At 35.1% G+C, this 26,209-nt stretch overlaps 1 protein-coding gene across 1 annotated transcript in view; it reads right to left on the bottom strand.

Moving 5' to 3' along the window:
- The window catches only part of Diaph3 (diaphanous related formin 3), a 455,034-nt gene that overhangs the window by 89,180 nt on the left and 339,645 nt on the right, over positions 1-26,209 (bottom strand). The window contains exons 26-27 of the mRNA XM_005338141.4: positions 16,915-17,010; positions 16,370-16,429 (exon numbers count right to left, since the gene is read on the bottom strand). Of these exons, the coding sequence (XP_005338198.1) occupies positions 16,370-16,429; positions 16,915-17,010 (156 nt within the window). The remainder of the gene's footprint in view (positions 1-16,369; positions 16,430-16,914; positions 17,011-26,209) is intronic.

Raw genomic sequence — 26,209 nt, 5'->3', positions numbered from 1 at the left:
GAACAAATATTTAGTCTAACACTATATTCCACAGACAATATACTAAATGATGGACTTATGGGTGCATACTTAGTAAGCTAAATATCTCTGTCCCCTTCCAGAGAATCAACATTTAAAAAATAATTATAACTTCTAATACTCATATGAATAATTTCTCAGTTTAAAAAACTTTCATATGCTTACAGATTTTTGTGAGGCAAATGACAGCAATCATTTATGGGGAATATATATATATATATATTTTTTAACTTAATTCTAAATTGGACTCAGTAAAATAATGTGTTCAGGGTAAATAGAAAAGATTTTTCTCCCCTTTGGTATTTAGACCATGTGTTTAAAAGAAGTTAACCAAAAAAAGTCATTTGATTTGCCATCAAATTAAATTTTGATGTTTGAAAATTATGCTACCCTAAGAGTTCTCCCTGATTCATGGTAGTGAGCTAACAATGGAAGACAAAATTTTAAAACAACAGTGCACCACACTCAAGCACTGTTTCCTGGTCAACAGCAAATATTGAGGTATAATGGTATATGAATTAAACTAGAGTTGGAAAGTTCAACTTCAAAACATATGGTCATTTTTTCCTTTCATTTATGCATTCATCTATCTATCCATCCGTCCATCCATCCATCCACCCATCCATCCAATAAAATGGTTTTCTGAAGTCTTACCAGGGCCCAGTCAACTTTTCTAGAACGTTCTTGGAGGGTCAATATATAGGATGGCTATCATATGATTGCTATAATAGGACAAGGAGAAAATAAATAATAGTAGCACCAAGGGAGCAGAATAGGTAAGCAGGTGACAGAGTATTACACATTTGCTTCTCAAATTGTAATAATGATAGACTGACCTTTTTGAGGTCTCTCAGTGAAAGAACTGAGTGATGTGAAGTATACTATTCCTATAAAGTGACACAGAACCTTTAACTGGTAGTTTGATATATTAGGATGGAATTCCAAATTGTGGGACTAGGGATACAGCACCGTGGTAGAATGCTTGCCTAGCATCTTTGAGACCCTAGGTTCAATCCTTAGCATTAGAGAAAATCATTTAAAAAATATTTAAAAAAGGATTCCAAATTGTGTCAAAGTCTATTCTGAATATGAAAAGCATTGTTAAGCTATTGAAAAATGGGCAAAAGACTTAACAGGTGCTTCACATAATAGCATATCCTCAAAAACAAGTAAGCATATGAAAAGGTGCTCAAGTTACTCAGAAGGGAAATGCAAATTTCCCTTCTGAGTAACTTGAGATAATCTTCCTGGGATTGTTGGAACTCTTATACATTGCTGAAGGAAGTACACACTGGTACAACTATTTTGGAAAACTGTAGTATGGTGAATATGTACATACCCAAAGAGACAGTAATTACACTTCTAGGTTTATGCATGACACAATCAAAAGACATGTTTAAGGAGAATGTTCTTAGTAAGAGTGCTTGTAATTTGTAAAATCTAGAAACAAATATCTACTAAGAAAAGAAAAATAAATTGTGATATATTCATATGGTAGAATACTAAAGAACAGTAAGAATAAATGAATCAGAACTTCACACAACATGGTCAAAGAGGGTGTCATTCTACTTATAGACAGGACCAGGTAAGACTAGTTTATGTGGAGTGTGAAGTAATAGTGGGGTGGAGATGAAAGGGGCCACTGTAGTTCTAATACTCTGTTTCTGATTTGGGTGCTGGTCCCATAGGTGAGTTCATTTCACAAACATTGGTCAAGCCATATACTTAGGAACTGGGTACTTTCCTATGTTATTCTTCAAGTAGGCAACAGTTTGTACATTTACAGTCTTTTATCTTGGTATTAAAAACAGGGTTGGGTATTTCTTAAAAGATGAAAATAATGGGGTTAAAGGAGAACTCAATGTGAAAGAGACAATTGATAGGATTGAAGACCTGAGTAGACGAGGAGCATGAGACTAGCCATCCATGTCTATAGCACAGAAATAAAGAGAGTTTAAAACATATAAGCATGGGCCCATGGACAATGAAACCACCAGAGAGAGCAGTATCAACAGGATATGGAAACTTACCAAAAATAATAATTTAAAAAATTAGGTTAAAAATCTGAAAATTCAAACAAATGCACAGAAGACTTTAGTTAATTTCTAGGAAATCTTAAAGTTTCTACAACACAGGACCTTGAGTGGCTGACTTTCATTACTTCATTTCATTACTCACCTTGAACAGATCTTGTCTTTTTCTATCTGAGCAAGGAAAGGGAATGGGATCAGTTGATGAAGAGATGAAGACAGTGTAGGTTAACAGAATGGAGAGCAAAAGGCCGTGTCCAGTTTCTAGTAAGTGAATAGCAAATAATGAGTAACAAGTGATGAAAGTTTGAGACTCATTAGGAGGATGCTGCTGCCACAGGCTGCAAGCACAGCACCAGGTCCCCAGCAGATCTCCTCTGCACCATAGGCCTACACTCTCTCTGCCCTTCAGTTATTTCTGTCAGCACAGTCAACAAAGAGCATCATCATCATCGTTATTTGAGAAGTAGCCCAATGATGAATCACAATGAATTTTAAAAGATCTCTTTCTTGATCTTTCTCCTCCTTTGGGACATGGGGAATGCACTGGCTTTTTAACCCAGTAATAAAAGGCACTTTGGATTAAATCAAACTATGTTCATGATTTATCAAACACAAATTTAAGAACCCCTCAGAGTGGTTACATTAACAAGATATAAATGATAAAAGGAATGATAATAAAAAATTCTTAGTAATTTCTTGTGTGTATAGCATTCAATCCATATAACTCCAGTTAAATAGATTCTGAGTTACTGGCTTGTCAAAACGAGATAAAAGATGTTATTAACATTTTAAATGCCATATCTAAACAGTATTTACTAGCTCATCAGTAAGTGTAGGTATGTTGGTAAATGAGGATTCTGTTTTTATTTTGAATATCATAGTAGTACTTCTGATGCACAAATGCTTTAATGGAAAAACTATACTCATGTAATATCCTTAATTATCATATTTCAAACAGAAAAAATTACTAGAATCTTTTAACCTTCAGGTTTCAATAATGTGGGTGAGAATAGACAAAGTGTATATAAGGTAAATGTTGATGTGTATTGCTTTCTTCATTGTATTTCAGGTTCCTTTATTTCATTTTTCCTGTAGAAATTGGGATACAACAGCTCCTCTGACTAATTAACCCAAAGAGGTTTGACTAATAGAAGGAGATTGCAATCATGATTACTTAAACGATCATGTACATAGCACTTAATGATCATTATCATTTATTCTAATATTATTGCCAATAAGTGGTAAAACTGCTTAAGCTTAAAATGTTGTCATATCACACAAATGTACATCATAGCTAACAACAATTTATTTACTTGGAAATCAATGGGACATTGCAGCTTTCTTAATGCATGTCAATGCTTGCCTCAATTTATACTCATTAAAAATGGAGAAATATTTAGTATTTATCTCCTTACCTATACTACATAATAAGCAGTCACATCACCAGCTAATACCAGCTACATCCTTGGCTTTCATGAAATCAGTGTAATATATTAAGAGTCACATTTTTACAAAAAAGTCAATGATTATAATGAACATCAATGTTTCAAAATGCCAATTTCATCTAATTCTCTTGCTTACTAAGAATTCAGTAGATAGAGATTAGTTATCAAGTTCTTATGTACCACTGGAAGGCTACTTTTGCTCTAAGAGGCAAAAAAAGAATGCTACTTGATTTTTCTCTATTGCTCATTTTCATCATTTTCTCTCACATTAAGAATGACAAGGGAAAAAATAATTCAGAAAATGTGCTGGAAAATCACTGACCAATGTTATCTACAGAACACAGAAAAAAAGATTGAAAGTATGTCCATTTTATATGCAAAGGCATATTTATTATCCTGAGATAGAGGCACTGCCATTATTGACTCTTATCATCCCCTATCACTCCTTAGGCATGCACATTAAAGAGCAATTTAGTTTTTGGATCACATAAAAATAAGCTGGGATTCACAATAAAGAGAAGTCACCTTCAGGTTCATATACAGTATTGGGAAAGAGAAAATGAAAAAAAAAAAAAAGAAAAGAAAGAAAGAAAAGCACAATCAGAAGATTTTAAGAGAAAATGAGAGGTAACTAATGAAAAAGGCAATTTTGGCTTCTAACTGTATCTTAGTAGGGATAAACTTACAAGCTCACATCAGGGCTGGGCAGAAACTCACAAGCTGGGTCTCTCCAAAGAGATGCTTACAATATGGGCTCCCCAAGAGCCAAGGGAAAGGTTCTGCAGTATCTTAGGTACCTTTATCTCTTTAGTGACATACCATCATTTCTGCTCCATTTAATTACTTATAGACTAACCCCAATGCAATGTTTTTCTGTTGTTTATTTTTTGGTGTGGCAGGAGCAGGGAATCACATGAATGGTGTGTACACCCAGAAGCAGGAATCACTAGGAACTTTTTTTTTTTTTTCTGGTGGGGGGTAGGTACTGGGGATTGAACTCAGGGACACTCAACCATTGAGCAACATCCCCAGCCCTATTTGCTATTTTATTTAGAGACCACATCTCACTGAGTTACTTAGTACCTTCACTGTTGCTGAGGCTGGCTTTGAACCTGCAATCCTCATGTCTCAGCCTCCAGAGCTACTGGGATTATAGACATGAGACACCAGGTCCAGCACTGGGAACCTTCTTCGTAACTACCAGTGTATTTTTATTATTATGGCTATGTAAAATAATTATGTCAAGTAGTGTACTATGATCACATATCACTTTTCTTTTTCCTCAAACTTAATAATTGCCTCTTGTTATTCTCTTAGAACCAGTCATTAAGACTTTCCAAACTTACCCCAAACCATTTTTATACAATTGTACATGGGGTCACTCAGATGATCTGTTTTATATCCCACCCTCCATCTTACAGGTTTTACCTCTCCTAAACTCATGCTGAAATTGAATTGCCACTATAACAGTATTAAAAGTAGGACCTTTAAGAGGTGATAAAGATATGAGTATTCTGCCCTCAACAATGGTTAAACCACTCAAGTGCATTTGTTATAGTGTAAGTAATGGGTTCATTATACAAGAACAAGCTCAGCTCCCTTTTGTCCCTTCCTCACCCTGTTTTTTCCCTTCTGTCATAGGAAGACACAGTTAAGAAGAACTTCTTCAGGTCCTTTCCATCGAATGTCTTGATCTTTGTGCTTCCTCCAACTCTAATATGGCCACTGCACAAATTTGTGTTCATTATAAATTACCCCATTTGCAGTATTCTGATAACAGCAGCACAAAACAGACTAAGATACTCTCCAGAACCTTTAATACTTTTATCAAATGTTATACTAATTTTTCTTTTACCATATTTTTATAGCCAAGAAATCCTTATTTTCTAGTTCTTTTGTATTAAAATACACATACACACAAATACACTTTTAGATAGATAGCATCCTATTCTTTTCATTGTTGTAATTCTTATGGATATCCTTGCAATTATTATATGTTGCTTGAAATTTCTTTGTTCTTCCCATTTTTTTCTGTTTAGTGAGAGTTCCTTTGGCTTGTTTATCCTTTGTTTCATGATAAATGTTTTCCTGTCAGCTTATGAATCCTTAGCCCATATTGATATGTAGTAGTAAAATCTTGGTATGATGAGGTTTGTTAATTACTGGGTCTCTCTCCTTGGGATTCTCTTGCTATGAGCCTTCCTGTGGCTCATATATCTGAAGGCCCTTTCTCCAGACTGATCATTATCTTCAGAGAAGTAGTCTGCTATTTGCTTTAAGTAAAAGGGCTGACTTCTATAAACTAAGAACTAAATGGTAGTAGGGGGTCAGAATAGGATTTTGGCATTCTTTTCTATTTTTTTCTCATGATATTCCTCCATATTCATGTAACCTCAATTTCAGTAGAATATCTCAGTCTTGCCATATATTCTCTTTAACTAGAGTTTCTAGCACAATTGTCTCCTGAATTAAACCTCTGAAGGATGAAGGAAAGGGAGTGACTACAGGCAGTACAGAATAAGGATACAAATCAGGATTTTGGAGCCAGACCTCACTTTTTTTTTCTTTTTTTGGCACAAGGGATTGAACTCAGGGATGCTTTACCACTGAGCCACATCCACAGCCCTTTTTTATATTTTATTTGGAGACAGGATCTCACTGAGTTGCATAGGGCCTTGCTAAGGTGCTGAGGCTGGCTTTGAACTCGAGGTTCTTCTGCCTCGGCCGCCACTGGGATTACAGGCATGTACAACTGCACCCGGTCAGACCTCACTCTTGTCACTGGCTCCATGCACCTGTCATTCCTGATCCCTTACTCTAAAGGTGATTGTATTTGCAGAAGTTAAGACAGGGCCATAGTGGATGAAGGTGAACTTTAATTCAACGACTGGCGTCCTTATAAGATGTGGATACCAGGGTAATGCCATGTGTTGATGGAGGGAACACAATGCAGCAAATTCAGCTGCCAACCAACACTATGAGCTATTAGCAATAACAAGAAACTAGAAGAGAAGACAGACAGATTCTCCCTTTGACTTTGGATTTCTAACCTCCACAATATCAAGAAAGTAAATTTCTGCTGTTTGAAGTCATCCCCCATCTATTGCCAACTGTGGTAGTTTGTCTTGGCAGCCCTAGGAAATGAAAATATCTGGATCCAGCTTTCTCCTTGCTATATCAACATCATCTCCCATTCTTGCTGTCTTTATATATTGTTATTTGGGATTAAAGATATCTTAATTTCATAGAAATTTGGAATTGTTTTTGAGATTCTTTATATATTCTCAAGGGGAAAAGAAGGTAAACTATTCTCTCATTGGGAATAATTTCCCTCCAGGATTTAGAAACAATTTCTGTCTTATCTGTTGAAATTTCATGTGGTATCCAGTCCCATTTGAATTTTTTTCCTTTGTGTGACCTTTTTTTTGGGGGGGGGCCTTTTTTAAGGATGTTCTTTGTATACTTAGTTTTGGGACATTTCAATATGATGTCTTTACAAATAGGTGGCTCCCAAGATGCCCTGTCTCCTGATTCAGCCATATGCACTTCCAGCATACCACAGGCACTTGGGAGGGAAGGATAAATAGGCCTTGATATTTCTCAGGGCTTCCTTGGACTCTAGCTCATAGTGCTGAATGAGTATGTTTTGAAATATGGAAATGAGTAACATAATGTTGCCACCTTTTTATCTGAATTGGAGTCCAGAATTTCCAGCTGACCTATAAAGTTATCTGGAGGTTCCTGCTAGCAATTTCCACCAACATGTTCAAAAGGAAACTCATTATGTTCTCCAACTTTGTTCTCTCATCAAAATCGATGTGATTTAAACATTTTACCCATGTTTTCTCTTCCTCCAGCCACAGGCCTCAAAGACCTCCTTAGCCGCTCTAGTCTCTTCCTATCTTCATCTCCTATTGATTCTACTTCAGAAATATCTCTCCTTAACTCTCTCATGCCATTTCCCTTGACACTACAAAAATATGATGTATCTGCATAGGCTCAAAGCAACCTGGCCAAATGATCAAGGATAGAAACTTATAAAATTGTGAACCAAAAATTCAATAAGTTGATTATCTTAGGTGTTTTGCTGCAGTTACAGAAAGCTGATTAATACAGTCACCCTGTTACTAAGACAAGAATTAAAACCTCCACCAGGTGCAATGGTGCACGATTGCAGTCCCAGTGGTCGGGACGTTGAGGCACGAGTGTTACAAGCTCAAAGCCAGCCTCAGCAATTTAGCAAGTCCCTAAGCAATTTAGCTGAGATTCTTTCTCAAAATAAAAAACAAGGGCTAGGGATGTAACTCAGTGGTTAAGCCCCTCTGAGTTCAATCTGTAGTACAAAAAAAAAAAAAAAAAAAAAAAAAGAAGAATAAGAATTAAAACCCACATCTGTACATCTGTTTGTCTCTAAACCCCAATCATGACTCTTCGATAAAGGTCAGGCTGTTCTCTTTAAGGCTTCAAAAAAAAAAAAAAAAAAAAACAAACAAAACAAAAACAGTGTTAGAACGTCTCTGGCTAGTTTGATGCTTTCATAAACAGTCACTAAATAAGAACAACTACTGCTTTTAAAAGTATCTACAATGCATCAGACATTTTGCAAAATATTTATTTTTGATACTGAAAGCAATCTTGAAGAGTGATTTCATATCTGTGGCTACTTTAATGAAGGCAAATAAAATATAAAAGTAAAGCCTTAGAGATAATTTCTTTAACATCAAGTGTTATTTTCTTAGGACGACATCTCAGATAATGTTGGTCGCACAAGCCTGGAATAAAACCAGCTGTATTTGGGTCCCCATTATCCAAACTATAATGCCATCCACAAATGTGACATAACCGCAAAACAATGCCAAAACTCACAATGGCATACAGTGTTCCAAAAAAAGTAATCATTATTTCCATACAACTACTACAATTTTTAAATACAAAATATCCTGGGGGGAAAAATGTTGTGTCTGCTGGGTTGGTGCTCTGAAGCCCTCTCATCTGTCCACTACTCAACTGTGCATTATGTTCACATGTGGAGATTAAATTTTAGAACCTTTAGGCTACTAATGACCATCTGCTCTTTGTCAAAGAACCTGGGAAGTACCTTGGCAACTTCTCTTTCCCTTAGTCTTTACAGAGTTCTCTCTCTACCCAAGAAATTGTCTCTTACTCTGGCTAGGCCACTGGAGAAAAATTATTTTGTGTCTGATTGGCTTCCTCTTACTCTCTCTACAGGAACAGTGCCATCCTCCACTGCCCTACTTCTCCTCCCCTCCCAGAGACAAATCACTTTTAAGAAGAGATCTTATATCATAATTTTCTGAGAAAATAGATGTTATCACACGAGACTCCCCCCTTCCTCCCAAACTCTCCTTTAATTAACAGGTACTACCAATTGGAGTCGAGCACCCTTCCTTTGTATTATCCTCTGCTCTCTACTTTCATCCCCCAGGACCTTTATTCTAGGTAATGCTTCCCTAAATCCTACCCTTCACCTTCAGGGTGACTTTCCACCCCACTGAATGAAGGCCAAGGAAACAAAACAAATTGTTCTAGTTCTATTTTCCTTCTTTTTCTTTCCTTCACCATCCAGACTTTTAGGAAAAAATTGCCCTCTTCCTCCCCCTGCCACCAACGCTGTCTGGCTGCTCCTCCTGAGGTGAGCAGTGAGACTTGCGTCCTTCAGCCCAATTTGTGCCCAGGCACTGACTCAGTCTTTCTTTACCTGTCCTTTCTTAGCATGTAGCTTTGGTGACTGGTTTTTCTTTTGGCATCTGTATCACTGGTGGCTCATCTTTCTTTGGCCTGTTCCTTTTGAGCTGTAGACCCACATAAGCCTTGCCTGTCCTACAACCTGGGAAATCCAGGAGGATTAGTGAGTGTCCCAGGTGCATAAGTCCTCTGTGCATGCTCAGTGAGCCTCCACAGTGCCTCTATGTCAATGAGTCCTAACTAGATCCTAAACAATTTAATTGGTGCTAAAATTATAGCTCTGCCAAGTACTATTAATGTTTTGCTCATTTTTCATTATGCCAATAAACATTTAATCCCCCCCCCACCCCAGGCTAATTCTCAAATGGCTAATGCTTATAGCAAAAATGGCTTCCTAGAAGTAGCACATGCAAAATTACCACATTAGTAATTAAACAAAGTTGACAATTCTTCATCTCTTCTGGGGAGAAATTTGATCATATCAATAGATCCTTATACCAAGAAGAAAAAATTACATCTAACATTTAAAACCAAACTACAGAGTTGACAGAGCTTCTAAAATCTATCCATTTACTCCTTATAGAACCAGATTCTAAATCTCTGTCCTAAGAAAAGGAATAGATTCAGGGGTGAGCAAACAAATTTAAAAGATCATAATAATTATAGTGCCCTACAGAACATAAATAGAACAAGGGCCATGTTAATCATAACCACTATTTCAGGAAAGTTAAGGACATTCATTCCCTTATACAATAGTTCTTTATCTTCTTTTCACTAAATTTATTCCAGCCTTCAGCATACATCTGTGGATGCTCATTAAATGAAAGACATTTGCTATTTCTTGCATAAATGTCCTTTTACAACAACTTCAAGTCTTCACTACTTGAGAATTTTCTAACCTGTTCATGCTTAAGAGTCTGTCTGATAATGACTGTGACAAAAGGTTGTCCTGCCCTGACTGTAAAATTAGAAAAGAAAAGTCTTTCCCATCTGCCCACAGGGCATCCTTACCTAGGCAGGGTCCTGCTGAGTCCATTCTTCCTCTTGTTTGACTACATAGTAAATACAAGAGACTGACGTTTGAATAAAATCTGAAATCACCCAAATTGTTTTACATTCCCAGCCTAGAAAAATCTCCTTAAAAATATTTAAGTCTTTTGACAGTTACAGGTAGCATTTGATTCTGCTTGAAAGCTCAAGCCATAAGGGTGTCAAAAACAATTAGTATTTTAATAGCTCCCTTTCATAGGTTATTACGCAGGCAGAAGTACATGAGCAAGAGAAAAAAAATGTTCAAGAAAATAAGCCAGTGACAATTGGAAAATCATATCATTTTGCTTATGCTATATTCTAAAATAGGATATAGTTTAAAGAAATGGAAATGGTAGTTGTCAACATATACTCCTTTGATAAAGTTCTCTAGACAAGGACTGTTGTGGTGTTGTCCTCACTGTTTTCAAAGAAGCCTTAAGGCAGTTAGTACTCAGTAGACACCAAGGAAAACCTTAGAAACTTCATAATTCTGCCTCAAGCCAAATTCTTGCTGCTTGGGGAAAAGGAAGGTAGATAAATTAGGGGACTCAAGACTGAGCAGACCGTGGATGGGGGTGGCTGCATATGAAGTTTTGAAACATCAACCAAAGCCCATGTGCCTCCCTTAGTTATTGTGCAGAGGAACATGCTAATTCCAAGATATCTAACTAGCTTCACATTTAATTCTGCCTTCAAATCTTGAGAGTGGCAGAGCAGCTGTGCCTAGAGGCAATACAATCTTATTTCTATAAAAATCTCTCAAAGCTCCATATATAAGTGGAAGAGTAAAAATAGATAATCAAATCCAAATTAAGGCTATTAAGAATTGATTTAGTGTAAAGATAATATAGCAAGATTTTGTTTAGGTTATGGATGTTCACTAAAAATGTGTAATACTTGTTTGCCTAAAATTTTGATTATGTTTTATCTTATTTTGTCACAGTTAAATAGTTTTATCATTAGGGTTTTTAATTGCATATAGTTTATTGAATTCTTTCTGATTACTCTATATCCATTTAACTAGGAAAAAAATCCCACTGAACTACTTAATGAAAAGAGAACCATCTAATGAGGGTGCAATCAAATTGCAGGCTTATGCACGATGAGGTGTGGCTCAACAATTTATATTCCTGTAACCTTTGTCACAAAAGATTTATAATGCACAGCAGAAGAGAAGTCCCTGAGGAGAACAGCAATTACATACCCGGGAAACCAGGAGCCACTCACTGATATACCAGAGGTTATAAAGAAAATAAATAAGAAAATGAGGAAAATAAGTCTTGAAACTCTTCCTTCAACCTCATAAACAGGCTCTACTATGGTGCTCTCCCCCTACTTACTCATTGTTTCAGCCTCTTCCTCTGTTCATTCTAACACTAGTGATAGATTCATTCTGATCTATCACTAATATTGAGCCCTTGACCAAGTTCCTTCCTAATGTCCAGTCCTCAATTCATCTTGTTCTTGTTTAAAGACTTCCTTTAGATAACTCATTAGCATGCAATATTAGTGATTCTCTGGGAGGGCCTCTTGACCCAAAGCTATAAGCCTGGCTTCTTCCTTCAACCTTAGTTTTCCTTCTGACTTTCCCCATCCCTTGCAGCCAATCCACACTGTCCTTGAAGTAGCTAAGTCCTGCTTATGTTTTTCAATTCAGTTCCATCCTAACTACTCACACCTCTCATTTTCTTAATCAAAATTTTCAATAGTCCAAAATTTGTGGCCTGGCATCAGACTTTCAATATACTACTTTTCCACCTAGTCCTATATTGCCAAGTAGGCACTTTATTCACCAAACCCTAAATACCCTAGTATGATCATCATAAAAATGCATTAATATTTTAATTATCTTTATGTAAAAGAGGGAGATCTTTAGGTTTGGAACACGCTGTTGAATGAAGTAGTAAAAGCCTATAGCCATCAGCAGATAAATTTGCTTTAATATTGTTATAATTTTCTTGACTAAACAAGGGAAAAAAATTAATAAGCATCCCTCCTACTTCTAAGGAGAAATCCACTCAAACTTGAACCCTACCCTCCATATCCTTTTTGAAGCACTGGTCAGTGTTGGTTGGTGTCATCATGGACAATAGGTAACATTAAAGGGAGGAGATGAGGGGTGGTTAATGGTGTTCACAGCTGCAGCTTTATCACTTGGCATATTAAATCCCACTTATTGGGATGACATTGAGACATCATTTTGCTCCTTCATATAATAATTGCTCCATTCAAGCCTAAACATAAACCATTCATTCAACACATGCTAGGCACCCCTCTAGCTAAGTACTGACATTTAAGACAGAAAACAATACAGGCCTTTTCCTTATTGCCTTCTCTCCACCACAAGGTATTCACGAGTAGTGGAGACCAACATTGAATAAGAAACATTCTGAGGGCACTGAGTGCTGTATCCTGGGAAGACCATGTTATTAGAGATCAAGGTTCAGATGAGGTTCAGAAAGGCTCCCTGGGAAAGGGCACATATACTGCTGCTACTTCTTTTGTCTTTCATCCTTGCCCTTGCATTTGTGGCCTCATTTTAACTCATCCTTTAAAACTCAGCTTAGATTTCAGATCTCACTAGAAACCCAATCTGGATTGTCCTCACAAAGACAGAATTGGCCTTTCAGACTTTCTAATCTTGCCCAAACTGTGTGTATCCTCTATCTTAAAATTTACCACATCCATGGGAATTAGTATTGGTCTGTCTCCCAACTAGTCAGTGTTTCTGGCAGGGTATCTCTGTATCTTAAGTGCCTAACAAGTGATTATTAAATTTTATTGAATATTTTATGGAATAAATGAAGATTTAACAAGGAGAAATGGCAAATACTTAATTGCTGCCTAAGACTTACTAGCTAAAATAAAAGATAATGCAAGTATAAATTTTAACCAAAGTAGAGAATATTTTTGGTAGAGATTTATAACACATGATGAAAGCTAGGTTAACCAGAGTGTAACATTTCTCTGCTTCTGAAACACATTGGAGTTTATGGTCAGTATATCAAAATATATACTGGGGGGCTGGGGCTGGGGTCATTGGTAGAGTGCTTGCCTAACACATGTGAGGCACTGGGTTCGATCCTCAGCATCACATAGAATAAATAAAGGTATTATGTTCATGTATAACTAACAATATGTTTAAAAAAATACATACTGGGACATTTTAGCCCCAAAGTTCTGGAGGATGTTTTACCAGGATTCTTAAAGTCTGAAATAAGATACTCTGAATATATAAAAATAAATCTAAGAAGTCTGGGACTAAAGTTTTGGTTTTAAAAGGCACAGACTATACACAGATAATAAGAGATACATATTTAATAAGAGATTAAAACTGCCACTGATAAGCTTAAATTTGAGCTTTGAAGATTATATATTTATTTATTAATTAATTTATTTAAGTCTTCTACAATCTTTATAACAGAGCATAAGTTTATTAAAGTTAACAAGAGGATTTAATAATGAGTTTAATAAAAGAAATAAAAAGTGGTCATAATGAATTCTGGAAGAATATTTTTGTAATTCAAGTCTCAGACCAAGAAAATAGTGCTATCTAGTGGTTAAATCTGGGAATAAGAGGTAAGGCATACCAGAGGCTGGAGAATCTCCAAGAGGCTGCATCTCAATAGTTCTACTTCATATCACAAGAGAAACAAATATACATGTGTCACTAGCTGATGGATGGAAAAGGGATTAGATATGGATTTAAGCCGTTGACTTCAGAGTATGATGCTACAAACAGAATAAGAGCTTGGACTCTGAAGACAGACAGGCCCAGGTTCATAACTTTGCTGCATGACTTTAAGCAAGCCATCAAATCTTTTTAATCTTTAATTACTTTCAACTGTGAAACAAAGGTAAAAATATTGACTATCTGACAGGATTATTGAGAAGGTTAAATGCAATGATATGTATAAAACATTTGGCACAGTGCTTGGCATATAGTAAGTCAAGTAATTCAGTAAACAGCAGTTTATTATTATTTCTATTAATAAAATTATTTTACTTAGGACATAAATTAGTTTGTAGAATTTAAAATAATTGCAGATAATCTTTTTAACTCTTTTATAAAGAGGTTATAAGATAATACCAATAAACAATACTTGTAGGCAATATAAATACCAGATATTTTTAAATTTAAAATATCATAGGTTCAATGTTACATTGTAATCATGCAGTTCAGTAGTGGGGTTGTATTTTCAATGAAAACAAGTGATTTTTAGAAATAGATTACAAAATGAACTCTGAAATATCCTATTCTAAAACATTCATGAACCCTTTTGTTATGAAGAAATTTTCCTTAACCAAATCCTGCATTTTTTAACATATAAGTCTAATAAATTTATATATGTCATTTTCAAAGATAAATTTGAGATTTCTTTCTACTTGACTAGAAACAAAATACCAATAGAAATTTTTCTACAAATGTTTTAATCTACTACATTTATACTAGAAAAGAGAATTTGATTTTTGTGAAAAATATCCTTTGGCTTGCAATATAATCTACCAGCTTACTTTAGCCTTAGAATTTGAGACAGTATATTTGCTTTTATATAATGGACAGAAATAACACAATTTATTAGTAATTACAGCCAAGCCATTATATCTAATTTTCATTAAAGTCACACAAGGTTCTCCAAGGGTGATATATAAGGTAAATTTCCCTCTGCATTAATATCTAAAATATTTATTTAAAATAAAGCATAGGAAGCCATTATAACCATCTCATAATCCCCATTTGTATGTAGTTCTTTAATGATTTGTTACAAAGGGGGCTGAATTGTTTCTTTTATTAGTAGTAAAAGAAAAACTGAAATACCTATATGCAATAAAAAAGAAACACACAGGAATTAGAGACCTGTATTATGGTCATGGTGTGGCACTAGTTCTGTGCTCAGGATTTTCAACCTCTCTGGGTTTACATTTACTCATTTATTAAACAATCTTTAAGGTCTGGGATAGGGTTATCCTCTACAATTTTTACCATAATTTAGTATGTCATAATGACTCAAAATCATAAGTCCAAAGTTAGAAATTACTTAATTATCCATAATGAACTTACTTAAGTTATTTCTACTCTCTTAGAATAGGAAAGGGCAGAACAAACACAAAGACACAGTAAAAGAAGTTAAAAACACCTATTTAAAATACTGTGGCATATTTTACCTTTCTTCTCATTACATCTACTATAAGTACTTTGCCTTGGGCAGTAAAAATCCATATACTTATTAAGAGGTTATTGCATCCCCATCTGTTTTTACTTATCTCATTAAGTATTTTAAGCTATCCTAGAAAACATGGCATGAGTTTCCCTTTCAGCCATACGTAAATAGTTTTAGAAATTAACTCATCTGCACCCAAAAACCCTTGGATGAAATCTGTCAAGTATATTTCTACTTATAAATATGGTGACCTTTGACAACTACATCACTTGAAGAAATGGGGATGAATGAGTCTTTGACTTCAGAAAGCAAGCACCAATCCACAACCAGAACAAGGAGGGAAACAGAACCAAAGTTAAAACAGTCAAGCAACACAAAACAGTCTTCTGAACAGAGGAACAGGGTACCAAGTAGTTGGGCATTTGAGATTGGTAGGAGATTTCTGAGGGGAATCAATTTTAGATAAATAGCAGAGATGAGATTAATTCACCTTTGTATCAATTTTAGTACATCTTTCCACAATAATATAATGCAGGGTTCATGTGTATCTATAATTTTGCCAAAATGTAAGTCAAAGTATTTGCTGACTACATAGCAAATATGGTAGAACAAAACAGGTGCCATTTTCAACACTTCAAATTGTATCTTGACGTTTGGCACTTCCACAATTTAAAATAGCATTATGAGAACACATTGTTTTTGAAAGTGTGCACTGGACAACAGTGATCAGAAATATTATAAAGGCAACTTCAAATAATAAAATATTCATTTGAGACCTGAAAAGAAGAACCTAAGAAACAACCTTAAGGCAAAATAGAAAACATGAGTCACAATCTCATCAAATATGAACATCTACATTTTTACTGTTAGTTATATTGAAACTTGAAAACGTCAGAGCAGCCTTCTAAAATCACAGACCAACAGGATAAAAGTAGATAAGAAAAAAGTGCAATTTATGAATATGGTTTATTACCATGGTTACAAACTTTCAGAACAGGCCTCTGAGACAATGGACTGAGACTTTGCCGAATATCTGTTAAAAAATATATAAAAGAAACTTAATGTAGAGATCTGTTCATCTCAAGAAACATAAAAGTATTTAGTATTTAGACATACTTTCTTCCAAGGTTAAGTATTTCTGGAAGCAAAGCAATGCTTCAGTACCCTGAAACACTTGAAGCAGTAATGTTATGACTTTTACTTCTCATTTAATTATGCTACTGTAAACTCCACTGGGACAAAGTACATATGGTTCTTTGGATGAGACTTGTCACACTAATCAGGATTTTCTAGGTTCAGTGCATTGATTTGTTAATGTGCCACTGACATTAGCCAACTGGAATGCACATCTCTCTGACATTTGTCTTTGGAAGAGATTAAGCAAACTTATGAAACTTCTGAATAATTGTTGCCCATAGCACTGCATTCTTGACACATGATTTTAAAATTAGAAAGAAAAGGTCTTCTTCTCTGTGATAGTTGCCTAGAAAGTAACATGAAAACAAGCATAGTGCTCACCTTTCGGCTTTGGTGTTCTTTTTCTTCTGTCGCGGAAGGCAGCCCCCGACTGCAGGGCCTCCAGCAGACTATCCATCACTCCTGTCTCATCACCCTCTGTGAAAAGAGATGCAGGGAATTCCATCAGCCCTCAGGGTTACCATAGCAATGTCAAAGCATACAGAGAAATTGGGGATGGTGATGGTAGGGAGAAAAAAAGACCAGATGCCAGGACTAAGCCAGCAATTTCAAAATAAAAAAGGCCTCTCTCTCATAAATCAACTATCTTTTAATGAAATATACCTCATTAGTGCTTCTGTTTCTGTCTACTAAAAAGGACCAAGTTCTACTGATTCATTTCAGAGTACTGCTTTTATAGTCCAATGCCACAGTGACTTTAAAAGGAATGTGGCTCTGGTTATATCTATGTCTTAAGTTATCATAAATCACACTTCCCTTGTAGAAACGTATTATTTTTTTTATAAGGCAACAGCCTTTATTCTAAAAATTGATCAGGTATGGGACAGTGTTTTGGTTATTGTAACAGATTCTGCACATCTAAACTGACTGTTCAAAATTACATTTCCATGCTAAATTTCATAAATATGAAAAATCAATCCCAATGATTTATTTTTTTCCATATCAGAGAATAATTGTCCCTTGACTAGATGTGACACAGAACAATCGCTAAAACTTTTATAGAATGTATAAAAAGTTTATCTTCTATAATTAAAAAAGTCTCTCAAAAATTTAAAAAACTGCATTCCATTATGATTAGGTTAAATTGACATTATATAATTAATAAAGGATGTATGTACAGAACCAGTTCTGTTTACAAATAACATTAAAAATATTCACAGGTATTTATAACTATCAATACTAAAAATCATTCCAAGGAAGCAGGAGAAAAGGACTCAAAAAAGGTACTGGCCCAACCCAAGATAAAGAAAATATTAAAGACTGTTTTGTTCCTGCAAAAGAAGCTATTTGCAGGCATTCTCTATGAAACTGTAAGGCTGGTATAACATGACATCTGATAGAAAAAATGATTTTTCTCCAAACTTTTTATTACTTCATTTTTGTTTCCATTTTGAAACAATCTCTTTAATAGAGAATAGCAAGTGAAAACAGTAGAGTACAAATAACACACTCATTTACAGTTTATAAACAGATATATAAATATAAATATGTATCAGTCGGTTTTCCATCTGGTCCTATTTAGTATTTTTAGAACAGTACTAAACCTTGTAGTGTTATCAAAACAGGTGGGCGAGAAATAAAGTATTAGGAGGTTGTTAATTTACACATAAATTTAATTCTAAAGTGATTTGATGGCTATTTTTAATTAAAATACATTAAATATTTCAGATAGTTTAATAAGTAATTACCTGGCTATCTTTGAAAATTTACACTCAAACTTAATTATGCTTTTTTCCCCTAAGAAAAATTGCAGATAATGCCAAGTATTTGAGGTCATGAATACATTTCACTAGTAAAAACATCTATAAAAATTTTTTTTGAGAGAGATAATTTTTTAATATTTATTTTTTAGTTTTTGGTGGACATAACATCTTTATTTTATTTTTATGTGGTGCTGAGGATTGAACACAGCACCCCGTACATGCCAGGTGAGCGTGCTACCGCTTGAGCCACATCCTCAGCCCACATCTAAAAATTTTTAAATTAAATGTTTTAATCTCATGCTTGCTTACAAATCCAAGAATAAGATTAAAAAAAAGTCTTCAAATTGAAAACAAATGGAAGCAAATGAACAAGTTATCAAATTGATAGCATTAGCTATAAAGGTGAAAAAAAAAATAAACCCAAGTAATTTTTAAATGTCCTTAATAGCATATACTTTAAAGAAAAAAGAAAAACAGCTACAAAGAGAATATGAATTGTCACCTTAGTAAGATTGTTGTTGGTAGTGGTAATGCTGTATAATGATTCTGAAATTTTTATGTGTGCATTATATTGAGCAGATGGGTAAAGTTGTTAATGCTAGTGTCAACAGTGACCCTCACTGTGGGAAAGGAGATGTAAATCTGGAATAGGAGGAGGGAGGAAGAATGCTGAAGTACTAGATTGAATTTACAGGAATCAATTTAGGCACAGGGCTTTAAAAAATATTTTTCCTAGCTTTTGAGACCAAAAGTGTTCAGAAAAAATGGCACTACTGCCTCAGTGAGCACACTAGTCCTGAGAGCTTGGTTTCTAAATATCATTACTCACTAAAATGAATCAGAACACTTAGCAAAAATGAGTCAGGAACATACTGATGTGCTAAAAAATAGAATCAAATAATATAAAAATGGATGTTATAAGGTCAGAGCTGCCAAATTTATACAATTTAATGAAATATACCTCATTAGTGCTTCTGTTTCTGTCTACTAAAAAGGACCAAGTTCTTTTTAGTACTTGGTAATAATTTATTGTCATCATTGCTTACAATGATGACAATAAATTATTGTCAAGTAAGCAATGATGACAATAAATTATTACGCACTGGGAAAAAATTAAGTATCCACATTGATGCTAAAATCATCATCATCATCATCATCATCATCTTTGCAGGGGAAAGGAAAGATAATTTTACATAAAGGTGTCAACTATTAGACGGCAAATGTCAAAGATATGAGGGAAATAAGTCGTTTCCAATGCACATAGTAACAAATGATTTAGGCAGGTATCATACTTGGTTGCAAAACCATTGTGTGTAAGGCTGTGGGGGAAATAGGACATGTTATCATTTTACCCAAATTTGACAGTATCAAGAATAAGATACATTGACACCAATTGCCTTGTGAAATGACATAACCTGTTCAGCACTTTGCACAGAAATGTCTAATTTAAATTTAATTGTAGGAAAATAATCATATAAACCTAAAGTGAGTATATTCTGTGACATAACTGGTCTGTGCTATAAAAACAACATAATAAAAGACCAAGAGAGAAAGGAGGAAGGAAAAAGAAAACAAAAAATGCTAGAAAACAGTTCCACATTAAAGAAGACTGAAGAGATAAGGACAATTAAATATAAGACGACTTTGATTAGCTCCTAGATTTTAAATAAATTTTCAATGACATTACTGGTATGCTAAGAAAATTTACCAGTGCTGAGCTACCACCACTTGTAGTTATATTCTGGCTAGGCAGGGTATTTCCTGTTCTCAGGAGCTGGATGTTGCCCTACTTAGGCTCATTCAGCAATGTGCAAATTTCCATGTTTGCCACTTCATGCCTTTAAACATGCTTCTCTCTGCACAGAATATTTTTCCCACTTTCTTTATCAAGCTAGCTCATGTCTCTGAAGACAGAGAACTGAGAATGCTCTCCTAACCCACGGTGGACTGAAGAGGGTGCCCTTCAATGTCCCATTGGCATGCAGTACCTATAGGAATAAATCCTTTACAATATTATACTGATTAGTTGATTTTTTTTTTTCTGCCACTAGATTGTGCACTTATTGAGGGCAGGGATTACAGGTGTCATTTACCTTTAATATCTAGCAAAATGTATTATATAGAAAGTGTTTAATAAATACATGTTCAACAAAATTAATAAGACAGGCACTAAGTCAGCTGAAAGGACTAACTATGCAAGAGACTAAAGGTTATGGATGAACAGGGGGCCAGGGAAGTGGTAAGACTGTATTAAAACAACAATGTTTCGTTTATTCCTTTTGTTCCATATCATACATGTATTTAGTTTCCAAATCTCACTTGACTGAAATTTACAAGTATCTTCTGTTGTTCCCTTTGCAACTATGTTCTAGGCTGTACAGAAAGAAGTAATTTTCACCAAGAATACTGCATGAGACACTGTATCTCATGTTGCATTCCAAATTCTAATCATCCCATACATTACTGGTGAGTCCTAAAGCAGAATTATGTCAATTCCCTGAGTCACAAGTTTCCAATCTCTCTCAGTTCTCAGAGTATAAAATTCCAACTCTTTCACCACCACCCCTGCAATGATTCTAATTACTTCCCCAATCTTAACTCTTCTTACAACCATCACAACTTTCAAAGTCAGCTGTCTATGATTTTCTCCAAAGACAGAAAGTCATTTTCTATCTGGAACAGACTTTATTCCTGCTCTTTTTCCTGGAGTTGTTTTTTTCTTGGTCTTTATTCCCTTACACATAACAGAAATACTTAAGTATAGCAACCTGTACTCTAGCCTGGGTTCTCAACCAACAACTGTGTGAAACTGACACAATCATTTCCGACAGGGGTAAGAGACATTACTTGATTGGGTTTAATAAGGAGATCACATGAGATAATGCAAATAGAAGCACTAAAGTATAAAATTAATAGGAAGTTTATGAAATAACTAATTTTTAAAAGTTTTAAGCACTGTTTCAGATATAGTACATTACAACTTAAGTTTTACATAGTACATGTTCTTATGTCCTTATGTTAAGGACATAATCATGTAAAACACTACTGCTAAGAGAAACTTCTGATATACAAATACACTCTTGAAATAAACTAATGCTAACTGTAATACGTGGACATATAAGGAAATGTTCTTCCAATGTTAAACATACATTTAGTACATGTATCCAACACATGTTTTATTTTTATATTTTGTGGTGCTAGTGATTGAACCCAGGACCTTGAACATACTAGGAAAGTGCTTTTCCACATGCAACGCATATTTACTTGGCAGATGGTACCATGTGCCAGGCCATTAATAGCACTAAAGATATCTAGGCCCCAAGGGTAAACAAAAGAAATCTCTTCTGCACTCAGAAGCATAAAAGTGGGATATGGAGAGAGGTATGAGAGTCACCAGAGATTTAATCCTTCCTAGTGAGAGACTACTTGGAGAATAAGTCGGAGTTAGCCATGGCAAGAACTGGATAGGGAAGAATATTCTTGGTGGAAGTAATCTCAGGAACAAAGTGAAAGAAATGAACAAAAACAAAAGAAGAGATACAATAAATTGTCTAAATGTCTCATATTTATATTATTCTCAACAAACCAGGGAAATAAAAATTAGCCATTTTTTAAATCACAAATTAGACCTCAATTTCTCTAACAAGGCAATTTATATTCAGAATATTTATAGCATCTCTCTTGCTGTGAAAACTCTTTTTTTTATTGGTTGTTCAAAACATTACATAGTTCTTGATATATCATATTTCACACTTTGATTCAAGTGGGTTATGAACTCTTTTAAATAAATGGGCTAACTGCAATAGTCAAAGCCTTACTATGCCTACATAACATATCACCTTATTTAATTTGTAAATGCCATTTTAAAAATTGTAGTGTCAAGGAAATGGCACGGGGGAGTTAAGATTGAGACATTTCTAAAGTAGAATCAATAGGAGGTGAAGACAGGAAGAGAGTACAGCGGCTAAGGACAAATAGGAGGTCTTTGGGGCCTATAGCTGAAGAAAGAGAAACATGACGAAAAAGTTTAAATCACATCGATTTTGATGAAAGAACAAAGTTGGAGAAGATAATGAGTTTCCTTTTGGACATGTTAGTGGAAGTTGCTAGCAGGAACCTCCAGATAACTTCATAGGTCAGCTGGAAATTCTGGACTCCAATTCAGATAAAAAAGTGGCAACATTTTGTTTCTCATTTCCATATTTCAAAACATACTCATTCAGCACTATGAGCTAGAGTCCAAGGAAGCCTTGAGAAATATCAAGGCAAGTCTTTATTCTTCCCTCCCAAGTGCCTGTGGTATGCTGGAAGTGCATATAGCTGAATCAGGAGACAGGGCATCTTGGGAACCACCTATATGTAAAGAAATCATATTGAAATGTCCCATAAATAAAGATACAAAGAACATCCTTAAAACAGGGGGAAAAAAAAGTCAAACAAAGTAAAGAAATCAGAATGGTATTGGATGTGAAATTTCAATAGACAAAAAAAAAAAAAAAGGTTTCTAAATTCTGAAAAGAAATTATTCCCAATGAAGAAAGAGTTATGTTTCCAATAAGGTGAGAATAGAAAAACAGACCTTTTCTAGACATACAAGTGTCTACACATGCTTTCTTACCGAGAAAACAGAACATGGTTCTGTAAAACGAGAGAGAAAAGTAAGAAAGAGGAAACTACAGGATCCAGGAATGAATGGGGAGGGGACTAATGAACAAACTGGCAAGAGGATTCCCAGGATCCAGGCCCAGAGAAGCCTGTTGAGATCATATGGGAGGAAAAACCTTGTAAGAGAGAACCCTGGCCCAGAAACTATAGCAGAGCTAATGCTGAACCACTTGCATTGGGAAAAATAGTAAGAGAGATACAGGATGGGCTGGGGTTGTGGCTCAGCAGTAGAGCGCTAGCCTAGCATGTGCAAGTTGCTGGGTTTGATCCTCAGCACCACATAAAAATAAATTAATAAAATAAAGGGATTGTGTCTAACTTCAACTAAAATATTTATGTGTGTGTGTGTGTATATATACACACACATACATATATATATGTACACACATATACATATATATATGTACACACACATATACATATATATATGTATACACACACACACACACACACACACACACACACACACACACACACATATATATATATATATATATATATATGTACACACACATATACATATAAAGAGGGGAGGGGGAGACATCAATCCTATGCAAAAAAAGTTTCCATTAGCCTAAAATGATTAATGTGTCTAACAGGAAATGCTAGATTGGTGTATCCAAATTAATAGGAACTTAATACGTAGTTGTCATATTATTAAGATGAGGAGCCTCTATAATATGATTAGTTCATCAGGGCAGATTGCTCATGAATGGGACTAGTGCCCCTTGTAAAGAAGATGCCTGACAGCCTTCATCCCTTCCACCATGTAAGGATACAGCAAAGTGTGAGACCTTATCAGCCATGGAATTTACTGATGCCCTGCACTTGGACAGCCCATCCTCAATATCCATAAGCCAATAAATTTTTGTTGTTAAGAAATTTCAACTATAAATATTTTTGTTACAGCAGCAAAAATATAAGATAGGAAAGAAGAATAATTACACAGTGACAATATTAGAAACACTCAATTGTCATATAATTGCAATGGAAGCTAATGGGTAAAGAAGGAAGAATACCCAAGGGGCATAAATGGGGATACAGCATAAGGGAACTAAGTCCTCAAACACTCATCAGGAACTCATTAATGTCTAAAATGAAAAATTAATAACAGATTCTCTAGAAATAGGGAATGAGTTAATACCAGAATAAATAACTAAACTAAAAGTAATTAACTCCTGCTATGGTTTAGATAAGAGGTATCCCCCAAAAGTTTATGTGTGAGATTATGTAAAAATGTTCAGAGATGAAATGTTTGGATTATATGAGAGCTAATTGTTGAATTAATTAACCTAATTGTTAAATTAATCCACTGACATGGATTAACTAAGTACTAACTATAGGCAGGCAGGATATAGCTGGAGGAAGTAGGTCACTGGGGGCATGCCTTTAACATATATTTTTTTTGTCCATGGTGAGCAGAATGCTCTTTCTCTGCTTTTTGGTTCTCATGTCCTGACCCAGTTCTTCCTCAACACCCTTCCACCATGATGTTTTCCCCCACCATGATGTTTTCCCTCACCATGGGCCCAGAGCTATGGAGTTGGCTGATCACTGTCAAAACTACTGAAACTGTGATCCAAAATAAACTTTTACTCCTCTAAGCTGTTTTTGTTAGATATTTTGGTCAGAGCCATAAAAAGCTATCTATAACACCTTCAGAAGTAGGAAAGTTTAAGAGGAGCAAAGAACAAGGTATTTTACTATGTCATGAGTCTATCATATTTAGTCTGAGAATTTGAAGATATTATACTATTAAATACAAAGTTGATTTTAAAATTCTTCAAAAGCAAAATGAGAAGACTGAGGAAGAGAAAGAAGAAGTGAGAGATTGATGACTTAAGGTGCTTCCCTCTGGGAAAGGGAAGAAGACAGGTAAAAAACAATATAGCACAACATGATGAAAACTGTGTCAAAGGTGTCTGGCATGTAGTAGAGAATAACGGTGAATAACTTGGAGCCCAGAAAGAAGGCTAACAGCTCCAGAAAGCTTCCTGGATATCCAAGTCCTAAATAATAGCTTAGAAGAGTGCCAGAACTGCTGGAAGACAGAAGGCCCTATTAGATCTGTTAGATCAGCTGTGCAAGATTGAGATTTTGGAGAAACATAAAACATCTGATATGAACAGAAATAGGGTGGTAGAAGGGACTGAGCTTCAGAAGAGTTCACTTTTGGATGGGTTAAGTGGAGATGTCATGAGACATCCAATTGCACACTCTCCAAAAGGCTAATGGACTCATAGATATAAAATATGGGGGAGAGAAAATGGTACTATGAATAGATTTAATTTAGAAGCATATAGGTTACAGTTGAAACTATGGGGAAAAGTACAAGCATAGTGAAGTGGTACAGAAAACACATTTTTAATTTAAACAACTTGATTTGAATACCAGATTTGGGTAAATTACTTAAGCTTCTCAATCCCAACTTTGAAATGGGAAGTACAACACCTAAAATTCACCAAGTTATTGGAAGGATTAAAGGAGATATATCATTTATAATACTCAGCGGAGTGTCTGGCACTGGTAAGAACTTAGTTAACAGTTTTCCTTCTGGGGGTAATTGATATTATGGTACAGCATGGGCTTTGTTAAGGAGAGTACAGCAAAGAGACGTGGGAACAAGTAAACTCCCATATAAAGGGGAGTTTGTGAAGCATTTCATGGCAGTTCTCAGATTGTGACTACTTTCTATCCTTGACTTGCATACATTTTCACAGTTTCTCCTCTTGCTTCTTATTGTTTCCTGACCTACAAGGTCTTATATCATAGTAATAGCAAACTTATAACCTGGAATTTGGAGTGGGAATAGGAAGGTTGAAGCTTAGTTTCATCCAAGAATTAGCTAATACACAAAATTCATAGGCTCATAGTTTAAACCAACCCTTCCAAAAAAGAAACTATTGCCCTAACATAGTTACATGAATTATTGCTCTATGCTGCTGATTGCAGAGCATTTCAGAAACAGATTATGTGACTTTTCTTGGTAACCTAGTTCAGTCTTTAGCCACCTAGCACAAGCTCAAAGTACTACTTAACCCAGACAGCAAAAAGACAGGAATAACTTAAAACAAAGTCTTTGAACGTCTCTTAATTCAGATGTGAACTGAAATTTCAGTCAAGGGAGTTAGAAAGCCAATTTTCATTGGGATTTAACTGATACAATGATAATCAGAAAAGTTCTCTTTTGTACTATAATTAAATAACTGGCTTACCCATAAGGAATGGAATTTTATGGAAAAAACCCC

The sequence above is a fragment of the Ictidomys tridecemlineatus genome, chromosome 6, assembly GCF_052094955.1.
Source record: "Ictidomys tridecemlineatus isolate mIctTri1 chromosome 6, mIctTri1.hap1, whole genome shotgun sequence".
Taxonomy (NCBI): Eukaryota; Metazoa; Chordata; class Mammalia; order Rodentia; family Sciuridae; genus Ictidomys; species Ictidomys tridecemlineatus.
The sequence above is the reverse complement of the archived record's forward strand: the minus strand, read 5'-3'. Positions and strand labels throughout refer to the sequence as shown.